Source organism: Aphelocoma coerulescens, chromosome 7 (assembly GCF_041296385.1).
Source record: "Aphelocoma coerulescens isolate FSJ_1873_10779 chromosome 7, UR_Acoe_1.0, whole genome shotgun sequence".
In the NCBI taxonomy this organism is placed as follows: Eukaryota; Metazoa; Chordata; class Aves; order Passeriformes; family Corvidae; genus Aphelocoma; species Aphelocoma coerulescens.
In genome coordinates this window covers 35,064,775-35,077,556 of record NC_091021.1, presented here as the reverse complement: position 1 = coordinate 35,077,556, position 12,782 = coordinate 35,064,775, and the positions used below count along the sequence as shown (strand labels likewise).

General features: G+C 37.2%; 1 protein-coding gene across 1 annotated transcript in view; it reads left to right on the top strand.

Annotated features, from left to right (window-relative positions):
- Nucleotides 1–12,782, top strand: part of LRP1B (LDL receptor related protein 1B) — a 515,105-nt gene that overhangs the window by 401,527 nt on the left and 100,796 nt on the right. The window contains exons 51-57 of the mRNA XM_069021267.1: nt 836–955; nt 1,774–1,902; nt 2,766–2,888; nt 5,475–5,615; nt 6,729–6,916; nt 8,361–8,544; nt 10,416–10,501. Coding sequence (XP_068877368.1) covers nt 836–955; nt 1,774–1,902; nt 2,766–2,888; nt 5,475–5,615; nt 6,729–6,916; nt 8,361–8,544; nt 10,416–10,501 — 971 coding nt within the window. The remainder of the gene's footprint in view (nt 1–835; nt 956–1,773; nt 1,903–2,765; nt 2,889–5,474; nt 5,616–6,728; nt 6,917–8,360; nt 8,545–10,415; nt 10,502–12,782) is intronic.

The window sequence follows — 12,782 nt, the reverse complement described above, 5'->3', positions numbered from 1 at the left end:
ACTTCTGTACAATATTATAAACTGAATTAGCTGATTTTTATGGGCAAAAGAGAAGGGGGTTTAAGTCAATTCTACTTTTCCCATTGATTGCTCTTACTCATTTTGAGACGCCCGTTACAACGCTCATCTTTAAATTCAGATTTCATTACCTAAAATTATTTTAATGCTAATATTAAAATTTGTTGTCATCAGCTGCAACAAAATAAAATTTATTCCTAAAGAAAGGAGTCTGGGAAACATGGAAGACCTGAATGTTTCAGAGAAGAATAGCACTTATTTAGAGCAGTTGTGCAGTCTGATTGTGAAATGCAGAAGCTCTTATTTTCGATGTATAGAAAAGTGTAAATGGGACAAAGCAAGCACACAGCAATTTTTCTTGTGAGAGAAAATAACATGAAAGCTTTTAAAGATGGAGTTAAATACTGGAATACCAGGAGGAAGGCTGGGTTGGAAAATTTGGACTGTGCCCTCAGCACTACTACCCAAATAGAGCAGTTGACTGTAGCTGTAGCATCTATGTTAAGTATGCAAACCAAGCTTCAGTTTTTAAAGTGTTTCTCCTCTTCCCACTAAAAAAATACTTGGAAATATTGGAATATGTTTGGAATGTTTCACTATTTATTTTTATAAATGGGTTGGTGAATGCAAGCTCTGAGACAAACTGATAGCATGTTGAATAACAAGAGTAGGATTTTACTGTGTTGGAGGGTTTTAGTACATGGAAATTGGGAGGGAAGAAAGGAGCAGTGCAAAAAATCCTAAACCACGGCTGAAAATGCAGGGAAAGCAGGGATGTTGTGAACCTAACAAATGCAGTGCCTGGTGTCATCCCCAGATTCGTCCTGTTCATGGAATCAATTTGCTTGCTCTGCAAACAAGTGCATCTCCAAGCAGTGGACCTGTGATGGTGAGGACGACTGTGGAGATGGCTTAGACGAGAGCGATGCTGTTTGTGGTGAGTAGGATCCTTTCAGCCCTGGGTTGTGGCAGATCAGGCAGAATGAGACACCACGTGGTCTAAGGAGAGGCTGGGAAGGGAACAAGGACAGAATCTCCAAAGGCTGTGAGGGATCTCCTCCCTCAGCCCCCTCCAACCAGCAAATAGGTTCCTTTTTATGGGAACTGTATGATTTGTGTGAATTTTATCAGTAGAGTTATGAATGGCAAACCAGCCTGGGTGAAAGGACAGCCAGCCTGTTGTCCATTTCCTATCCTTTAGGTAAAACTGCTGTTTGGATTTTATATTTGAGTGACGAGTGCTCAAAGACCCTAAAGTTGTTGTATTTTGGTTTGGTTTTTTTTTTTTTTTTCCCCTAGCTCTTCCTTCTATTCTCTCTAAAATTTTTTACACCATAAGCATATGTTGTATGATATTTCTCTCACATTCCCAAACGCTTCAAGGTGCATGAGAAACTGAAAATTTTGTTTTCATTCTAGGGCTCAATGGACTCCCTTGTTCAGTCAGTCCATATGTGCAGTCAAATTTACTGACCAAAACTGGTTCAAAAAATTATTCTGCTGGATGGTTTTCATAAAGTGTGGGAAATTTAAGAGGCTGAATAAATGAAAAGAATGGAAGAAATAGCAAATGGTCAAAATTTGACTGTAAAACAATCCTAGCCAGTAAGTTTATCATAATGTGCAGGACAAAGTCATATTTTAGAATAAACCCCTTTAATGGTTACCCGTCACCATAAAAACATAGGTTAGGATGTTCCAGCTGAGAATATGGGATGGTTCCATGCTGAGGGCTCCCATGCCATGTTTCTGCAGGCTCAGTGACCTGTGCTGCAGACACCTTCAGCTGCCTGGGCTCCCACGCCTGCGTCCCCCAGCACTGGCTCTGTGACGGGGAGCGGGACTGTCCCAATGGAAGTGATGAGCTCTCCACAGCAGGCTGTGGTAGGTTTGCATGTCAAAAAAAATGTTATTTCCATGCTGCTTTTGCCTTTGTAGTGTCCACTTTGCTGGTGAAGATTGCTGGCCCTTGTGTGAGCACATGGAGCAGGATCCTTCAGCTTTTTAATCAGCCTGACACCTCCGGGCTCTGCTCACACAGCGAGGCAGCCCAGCTGAAGATCAGGATGTGTGTCACAGTGTGTTTACTGGTGAAAATTAGCACATTAGTGACTATGCAGTTTTACTGCTCTTCCTGAAGAAAATGCTGCTGCTCATGTCAGGGAGGTTGTGCCTCAAGAAGGGAAATGCTTTTCTGGCTGATTGTTCAGATCCAGACATCTCTTACCCTATAAAATACTACTTCCAGTCTCCTGAGACACATTTCTGTTAACAGTGTCAGGAGTTCAGTAATAGTTTCACTGGAGGGGATTGTTTTATTAATGTGTAAAAACTGTATATAAATATATTCTATACATTTTGAGTGTTTATGGACTTGGAAGAGCATTTGTTCAGGAGCAGGCTAATATAAGGACATCTCTTCTTCCCAAATGTTCTTTTCTTCAGAGCCAGACCTCAGTTTAGTCATAGGCAGCATCAACTTCTGAAGCTTTTCTGCCTTGGATTACAGGAGATTTTAGCTATCTTCACTTCTGTAGCATTCTTTGTGATGCATAGGTTTTTCTGGTATTGAATTGTGTGATGCTTTTTATCTGACTAAAAAGTTATGGTTCTTTCCATTGAATTCACTCAAATGCACTTCTCATTTCATCTTTGTGTAAGAAAATCAGCTGTATATCTGGTTGTTCTCAATTTCTTTCTTTCTTTTTTCTTTTTTTTTTTTTTTTAATGGGCTGTATTTTCCTTAGCTCCCAATAACACTTGTGATGAGAATGCTTTCATGTGCCATAACAAAGTCTGCATTCCCAAGCAGTTTGTTTGTGACCACGATGATGACTGTGGAGATGGATCAGATGAATCTCTGGAATGTGGCAAGTATAACAAAAATAGAGTAAATAAACAATTTCACTGCTAACTGTAAGGCATTCTTCAGGGCTCAGTACTTGAAGGCACTATTGAAAAAGAAAGCTCTTCATTTTTTTTTAATTGTTTTAATTCTCACTTTTAAATTATGCATCAATTAATACAGTTTGGGATTAACTTGGATCTGGGGCTACAGTGACAAATTATTTCCCATAGTGTCTTACAGTTGATTGCTAATAATATTTAAGAGAATTTTAAAAGTATGTTCTAGAATTTCTTGTTAAACACGTGTATCTTTATTATATGGTTTTTTGTCTTTGTCTCTCTATACAGTTTTTTTCTACCAAATAATGAAACACATCTGTCATGATTGTCACTGCAGTTAAATTATATCAACTAAAAAACATATGTCAGTGTTTAATTTTCACCACTCACATGAATTTAGGGTTTCTTATACTATCTGGATATCTGTACAGGGCCATACTCAGAAACACTTTACTATATGAAAACTATTTATGGAAAATATAGAACAAATATTCCCTCCAAAAGGAGAAATTGGTGCTTGGTTTGGTGCTGTCACGATCTATATTGGCTGTTTACTCTTAAATTTGTTTCAGAAATGAGAGCCATAACAGAAAATAGCTAGAAAATATCTGTATATTATAGATGTCTTTATTGTACACACCACCTGGAGGGGGTGCACTAATGGCGTGAGCAGACACCCAAAGATTGTGAGAAAAAGCATGCTTATTGATTTATTAATGACAGATAATTACGAGGAAATCAGTGAATTACACATGCAGTATTATTAGCAGCAACAGTGGGCAAATCACAGCTGCAAAATGTATAGATCTTAGGGGTTTTCAAACACCATTTGAATTAGTCCCAAAAGGTGCTGAGCACACAGACACAGAGAGCAGTTGTGTGCACCTCCTGCCCCAGCCCAGTATTCAGTACCTGAATAACTATTTCGAACTCAACAGTCATAAACTTTGGAATTTGCCTTTTTTTTTTCTTTACACTTATAATTTCTTGCTGGTGTATTTAATTTATTTTCTATAGCATTACGTACACACACACACTATAAACTATACACACCCCTTAAAATACAGACAAATAGTGTTATTTTGTCAGACTTTCAGAAAGAGACAGAAGGAGGGAACAGCAAAAGGAGCAGGAGATTTACAAAGTCCTAATCTGATTTAGTATGGACCTGCCTTCAGGCACTGGCTCTATTTCATTTCTGCAGGGAAACTGAACTCTGCAGCAATGTTTGTGCTGCACTGCTTCAATGCAATTTTCTGTTAACTGGTAATCAAATATACAGCTCAGTGTGTGACTGGTATGGCAAAACTGTTCCACTTCCATTTTAGGAAAGGGTTGCATTCTTTTATGGGAAAGGGAACTGCTTGTAAAGAGTAGGAGTCAAATTCCAAAACACAACTTTCCGAGGTGCTGACAGGATTTAAAATTAAACCACATCATTCCCCTGGATTTGAAACCTGTGGTTTCTGATTTGACTGCCAACTAGAGAGCCTGATCACAGCTCTGTTGATTGTAGAGCTAAACCTTTTTCATCTTCCATCTGGGAGCTAATGGCTTCTGTGGCTTCCATCTGGGAGCCAAAACAACCCAAGTACTCTTCAGCCACCAGTCTACTTACCTGACATGGAATTTGGGTTTAAATATGTTCCTGAAAGCTAAATTAATGGAATACATTTTAAAATCTAGGCTTTGTTTTAGTGTAGCTGTTTTTACTTTTTCTATTTGTATAATTGAAGGTATATTTTCTTACTGTTTTTTTGTAGAGTACTATTCAGAAATAAAAATGGGACAGGTGACTGAAGCAAACAATTTTTTAATTTTTTTTTTAAAGTTCACAATCATTCTATTCCTTGAAAATTTCTTTGATGCAATTTTTGAGTCCATTGTGTAAGCCTGTCTTTTTAATGAAATCCTAATAACTAATTACTTAAAACTGAACAGATAAAAACTATCTTTGTGATGACTTTTCTATGCTTTGTCGGTTTACAACTCTCAGTTAAACCACTGTGTTCTAAGAAGCAAATGCCTGTTTGTGGTTTATTTACTTCATTTTATATATATATACAGAGAGAGAGAGAGATTTTTTTTTTTTTGTTAGAAATCCACTTTCACTTTGAAAATGCATGCATTCTATATGTATTGATTTTGTGGCCATCTTAGAAAATGTGTGTTTAGTGTGGTTAAAATCGTTTGTGTTCTGCATGTTTTAAAGGGAAGGCATGCAGCCTTAAGCACACCACAAAAATATTTTCTGGGTATTGTTAAGCTATTTCCTAATAACAGGAATAAATGGAATAACACCAAAAAGAAAAGGAATTTATGATTGAGAGCTGCATAAATGTTTCACATCTGTGTGAGCTGTATCATGACTATATGGTGCTACATAAGAGAATTTTGATTTCTCTCTTTGCTGGTAGACACTGTTGTATAAGCACAACAATTTACATCTCTTTATGGAGTGAAAAATACTTTGCATTGCCTCAAATATTCAGAATTTTATGTGGAAATTATGGGAGAAAACCTGAGGTGATTGGTTGTTGTTTTTGTAGGGTATCGTCGCTGCCGTCCTGGAGAGTTCACCTGTGCTGATGGACGGTGCCTGTTGAATTCCCAGTGGCAGTGTGATGGGGATTTTGACTGCCCAGACCACTCTGATGAAGCCCCTATCAACACCAAGTGCAAAAGTTCAGGTTTGTGTGTCATTTTTTGGAGAACACGTGTGACCTTTCTTTTTTGAGAGCGATGGTTTAGGGTTTTAAGTCAGCAAATGTAAAACCTCATAGCTTAAATTTCTAGTGCTTTCATGATGATATTGCTCATGTCTTGCAAGGAGAAAGTGTTCTGAGCATCCAAAACCTCAGTTCACAAAGTTCAAGCCACCAGTTCCTGTGGAATAAAATAGCAGACACTTCCTTAATGCCTAAGTCCTGTTGATATTAAAATAAGATGATATTAATATAGTAATTTCCAAAGTTTCTAGCTTGCTCTTAAAATGTTTAATGTGTCCAAGATATTCATCACACAAAAGGAGATCATACAAAAGATGCTCTCACTATAAATAATAAACACTGCTTTCATTTTATTAAATTATTGACCAAATGCTATTGGTTGTATTGGTATTTTCTGCTTACATTAATAAGTTTGATGAGATCTGACTGCATTTTGAGAGGGAAATTAGTCCTGGTCTGCATATTGTGTTCTATTTTGTGGCTTTTTGAAAGACTTGTCTAGACCTTAGGATTTCATTGCTCTGTAGCCAGGTTCTTTATACCAATTTTGATGGAAAACACTCATCTGCTGTGAGGTGAGGCAGCACACCTACGTTAAATGTCAGTGTTTCAGTTGCTATTTGAAGGATCTGAATGTAGCTGAAATGATGGATTCAAGTTTTGCCAAACAGGGAAAACCACGTGTGCAGGTCATTAGGCAAGGAACGCACTGGAATTCAGTCAGTTGTGTTCCTAAACACCTCAGCCTCCACAGGGGGCACAACCCCTGTTTTTTAACTTTTTGGAAACTGTAGAACTGTGTTTTGTGCAGAGATGATGTAGAGGGTTCTCCATTATATAAAACCAAATATATAGAAGAGAGTTATGAGTTGATGTCTTCACATGTTTTTCCAGGAGAGAAATAACCTTTAAAGACACTGAAAAGTGAAAAGCTTTTATAATGCTGCCAATAAAGAATGTTCAGTTTTTAGATAATTGTTTCATTTCATGTGCACACAGCAGCTGATACATGAGAAAATTAATTCCAAATACTAATAGATGACACCAAGCTGTGTTTTCTTTTTTGTTTTCCAGAGCAGTCATGTAACAGCTCTTTTTTTATGTGCAAAAATGGCAAGTGCATTCCTCAAAGTGAGGTTTGTGATAACAAAGAAGATTGCAGTGATGGGTCTGATGAGAAAAGCTGCCACGTTAATGAATGCCTCAGTAAGAAAGTCAGTGGCTGTTCCCAGGATTGTCAGGACCTTCCTGTTGGCTACAAGGTGAATAATTGCAAAATATGGTGTAATATAATGCAAGTTTTTAGTTCTTAAGGGTTTAATTACTGCATGATTATAATAAAGCCCCACTGTGTGGTACCTCCTTGCAATGAAGTCGCTTACATGCCATAATAAGAACATTCAAATTTTTATTTCCTGTAAGCAAACAATTCCAAATTTCATTTAAAAAATGGTACAGTACATACTTTAAACCTTTGGAAAAGATCATGCAACACTTTAAATGCAACAAATCATACTGGTGTATGCAGAGCACTGAAAATCAAAAAGTAAAAAAATTTACAGTACATAGGAATGAACAGCAGAAATAGAGGTTTTCTCCCAATTTTTACCAAGACTCTTACAGAACTATTTAAACAAAGTAATATCACCTTAGCAGCAGAATAAAACTGTTCATGGTCAGCATGTGAGGATGTTTTTTGAATCACCTGAATCTGCTCTTTGGCCTTGACAAGTAGAGAGGAACAGACTGCAGTAGCCTGTAAATAGTAGCTAAAAATAGAAGAAAGACCTTTTTTTCAGGGTTTTAACTCTGAAGTAACCCTAACTGCACTCCCAAAGTTTCATCTTTTCAGCTGAACATTGGCCCACTGAGAACTAAATAAGTTTTGTGCAGCATGGCTTAGATCTGCAGGTATTCAACCCTCTGGAACTGTGAGGGCTGAGACAGAGACTCAAGAGCTGTTGGGTTCAGCAAAAACCTTGTTGAAGTGGTGGAGAAAGCACATCCTGGATCTCTGCAGAGAGAAGTAGAAGATATAAGAGGGAACATGACACAAATTTTTCTGTAGATAAAATTTTTGCCCCTATTTCAAAACCCCTCTGCCCAGTTTTGGTTTTTTTCATCTTTCACATTGCATGTGATAAACTTCATCAGAGCCAAGTAAAAGTCAGAGAAACAGAGAATATTCTGAGTTAGAAGGGATCCACAAGAATTGTCCACCTCCAGCTCCTAATTAGCCTCAAGAGTTCTCATTCACATTGCTGTGTTGCACAGATTGCTAGGTGATGTCAATGCTTCCAGGGAAAATAATTAAAACCTTTCTATCTTTACCAAAAAATGCACGTATAATTGAAAATTAAGAACTCCAAAGCGTCTATCCATCATTATTTTCAAGGAAAAATCTTTTCTATATTTTTGAAAAGGTGTGCTTTACTTTTTCTTCAGCTAAAGTAGAAAGAATAATTACTCATTGTACAGGGTTTTCTTTGGGTTTTTTTGGAGGAAATGGTGCTTAGGATTACATGAGCAGTACTTGAAAAGAAAAGTAGATATGCCTCCTGTAAAACGTACAAGCAGCAAAGTAATTAAGATGTTACTTGAAAAAATGAGATACATAAAAAGTTTATGACACTAACATATTCAGAAGAAGGTACACACAGATGATAAACAGAATTAAAAATTAATGTATTTGGTTTTCTTTCCCAGTGCAAATGCTGGCCTGGATTCCTCCTGAAGGATGATGGCAAAACGTGTGTAGATATTGATGAATGTTCATCTGGATTTCCCTGTAGCCAGCAATGCATCAATACCTATGGAACCTACAAGTGCTTGTGTGCAGAAGGGTATGAAACACAGCCTGATAACCCAAATGGCTGCAAATCCCTTTCAGGTATTACTGTTTAATGTTTTTATAATCCACAGCTGTATCCAAATAATTTGTGAAAAAAACCTTAGCCCCAAGGTCTGTGTTACCTTTCTATGCAAGATAAAAGCAGAGTTACTTTGAATCTGCTATTTCTTCAATATAAAATAGGAATGGGATTGTGTGTGAACGTAATAATAAGTTCTATTTTTAGTATGTATTGTCCTCAGCTCATTTGTAGTAAATAGATACAGTGGGTTTTGAAAGTTTGAATTAGTAAGCTTATTAGAAAAATTATTTGGAAAGTTAGAATACATCACGTAGTTTTGCTTCTGAGTCACATGACAATAGAATGGTTATGATGAGCTTTCATCATCTTTAGAACATTAGAATGTACATCAAGCTTCCTCATCTGAAAAGGAGGAAGAGGAAAAAATAAGAGAAAATGCAAACTCTGTTATTCCTATGGCATATTAAATCCTCCTGTTTTATATGTGTTACACAAGATATGTGAGAGTGTTGGCTGTTTCCTCACGCCTCTGATGTTGTTTCATGTGCTTCAGTGGGTAGGACTGGGTCAGTTAGTGAAAGGAACAGAAACCCTGTTGCTGTGTTCTGCTGAGTTTCCTCCACAGCCCAGGCAAGCTTTCTGTTTTCTTTCCAAATGACAAGAAGGCTGGAACCTCTGTCTGCCTCATATTCCAGCCTCGGGTGCTTCCCTAAATAACCCGATGAGACCCAGGAGAGGGCAGGAATCCAGCAGCTGGTTTTGCTTCATTCCTGCCCCCTACTTCCCAAGCCACCTGCACTTTTGGAAGCCATGGATCACTCAGAGGAGGAGGGGAGCTGGAGCACATCAGAGCTGTTTGTTGGAGGTGTAATAAATCAAACTTCAAAAGACACCGTGGCAAAGCTGTGGTGCTGTGACAGGAGTGGTTCTGCTGCCAGGAGGGGCCAACATGGGGACATTTGGCCTAATGCTGATTTTTCTGCATAATTTGCTTTAAAGGCTTTTACAAGAAAGCAGAGCATTGCAGCCATTCCCCACAGGCCACACGTCAGGGCTGAGGATGAGGCCTCAAGTAATTTTATAGCTGGAGAATGTCTTAAGAGCTGAACAGAAAATGCAAATGTGTTCAGTACAGGAGCAGAGTAGGCTGGACAACACATTACATTCTAGAGTGTGTGAGCAGTAGATATAAAGCCTTTAATACATTTTTAATTATCACTGGTAATTTTTTTTTTGTTTCAGTTGAGTCACTCCTAACAAAGCTAAAATAAAGATAGCTTTAAAAAAAAAAATTACTATTATGTATGTCACTCTCAGAGATATGTCAGTGGTGTCATGAATGAGTTTCTGAAAGTAAATATTTTTTTATAAACTAGAAGACCAGGCTTAAAAAAAATCAAAGCTGGCTTCAGTTCAGAATTAGACAACCAAGGTTTTTAGAAATGGCTGTTTCTTTATCACTATCATGTTCAGAATATTGAAATCTCAACAAGGAGTGGTCAAAACATGCGTGGTTTGCAGTCATAACAATTAATAGTGCTATTTGAAAGGAAATATTGAAAGTAAAACACATATGGAATGAAATATATTTCCCCTTTAATCTCTGACATTAAATTAGGAGAAAATACAGTGTGGTTCCCATATTACAAAGGCAAAAGAATTAAATTGCATTGAAAGATATACTAATTGATTGCTTTGTTCATTTTTATACTGCATCATTGATCTTTCTTGGAGCATTTGAATGTTTTAAATATTTCTTTCATCCATAACATTGATCAGAGCATGTAACATTTATTTTTCAAACCATCTGTATTTCAGCATTGTATTCCTGATTTTCCATAAATTAACGTAAAAGCTAGTCTAATATATTCTTTCTCCCGGGGTTTAGATGAGGAACCTTTCTTAATTCTGGCTGATCATCATGAAATAAGAAAAATTAGCACTGATGGATCCAACTACACTTTGTTGAAACAGGTATAACCATAGTACCATGCTCTAAGTTTAACTCAATACTTTTTATTTTTTTCTAAAGTTTGCAACTGACAGAAACATCATCCTACAATTGGCGTTGTGTGCACCACAGAACAACTGCAGTACCTTCAGAGTTCTTACAATACTTTAAATTGACTATTTTGTCTGCATTTGACATGATTAAAGCTCAGGCAGTTGTTTCGTCAGTCATTCTGATGTACTAAAAAATTATGTTATTTGTGATCCTCTTCCATCACAATATGTTTTGTGCAATTTGTCTGTTTCAGTTAAAAAAACAAACAAAAAACCCCACCTATTTGGCCATGTATTATTTGGGCTACTTACTGTCATAATCTAAACCTATTTTCAGACAGACAATCCCAATATTTACGGTATTACAAATGTGAACTTTTAGCTTTGTGTGAATCTAATTTTTAAAGTAATTACTCTAAATTATTAAAACAGAGAAAAAAAAAAGTGAAAAACTGCAAAAATAGAAAGTCACCCAGTAAATACAGAGCTGCCATTTTTAGCAGTCTGCTCTCCTATGCTTCACCTAAGTGTAGTTATTTACCTCAGATTAGATTTCCAAAATACGTTTTAAAAAAATATTGATTTCCTTGAATACTAAATGGATCAATTGTAGTAAGACTAGGAAATTATTTACTGCCCATCAATATCATTAGGCTTTTTGTAACTTCTTGTGTCACTAGGCTTTGCACCTGAATGTCACAAGAGAGGTGCTCAGTAATTATGAAATTAATCATCTTGAATGAAACATTGACTTTATTTAAGCTTAGCAAGCATTTTGAAAGTCTGTCTGTTCTCCTGAAATCCTTCTGACTCCCTCTCATTTGCATCTCCCTGCCTCTCTCCTCTTTTGCTGGTGTACCTGTTCATAGAAGCCTGTGAAAAGAGGGGAGCAACAGGAAATTTTCTTCATGGTTGGTGCTGACAGATGGTCAGAGCTTCCTCAGTCCTGAATTCAGTGGGCTCCTCTTTGGTGTGTTAGAGACTGAGCAGCTCCAGCCATTGAACAAAATCTGTCTTTTCCATATCTCATTAATTCACTGGGCTGACAAATACCTCTGCTATTGACCCGACTGGTCTTTGCTCCTACAAAGGTAGCATTTGATTTGAAAGCCAAAGGGGGAGCTTTACCAGCAGAACAGGGGGGTTATGTCCCTCATAAGGACATCCTGGTGTCCTTGCAGTGTTATGATGGATTTGGCTCTTTCCTGCACATCTATGAGATGATGGCAAACACCAGAGTGGCTCTGGCAGAGGAGCAAACCCACCCTTCTCTCTGTGTATTTGATCTGTGATTACCATTCTAACAGTTGATCATATAAACTCAGAATAAAGGAGCTGAAAGCAGGAGCTCGTTCAGTCTTCTCTGAGTTATGTGCCAGCTTTTTCCTCTATTTTCTTTTTCTTTTTTTTTTTTTTCCCAAGTACACATAAACAGTACAACTGTTTGAATTGTGTCTCATGTATCTTCTTTGCTTTCCATTTCCTTCACTCCTAGTCATCAAAATCCTTAGGGTTTCAATAGGCAGAGTAGGTAATCTTCCTCCTCATTATTTGTGGGTTTTATCTCCATATTTTTAACTGGGGCACCAAGGGAACATGAATCACAGCCAAGGCTATATTGTGTGCTGTGTGTAACAGAAACAGACCCACAGGTTTAAGATGAGAGACTAAAGTAGCTGATGCCATTTGAAATCTTCCCTATTCCTTCTAAAAAGCAGATTACGTGTGAAATGACAAAGAATTATGCTAGGAGGGCTTAAGTGAGATGTGTATACAATAAAGAAGAAATGATATCTGGACAGAGAACTCTGTTACAGATGTACAGAAATATTTTACCTGCAGTCAATGTTCTGATAAAAATTGAAATTAAACTGACCCAAAATAAAATACTTGAAACCAAAGATGTGCAGGCAGTCAATTGTCTGTATTGATCTTGATCCTTAGGAAACTTTTGCAGTGTTGTGGAACATATAGAGATAAAGCCAATTTTTTTTTTTGTACAAATTGCTGACTTTGGTTTATAGAATGTAATAAAATTGTATTAAATAGTATTTTGTATTCATTGACCTGTTGTCTCCTTGGTTAAGAATTTGGGGTGGGGGGTTCTTTGTAGATGCAATTATTCTAAGAGTAGAAAAAGAGACAGGAAAAGTGTCTTGGAGCCCAGCTATGACTGACAGAGCTGCAGTTGGCTTTGTGAAAAATGTGTGCGTGTATATGATATTTTTGAAAAATTAGAGTGGTCCTCCTA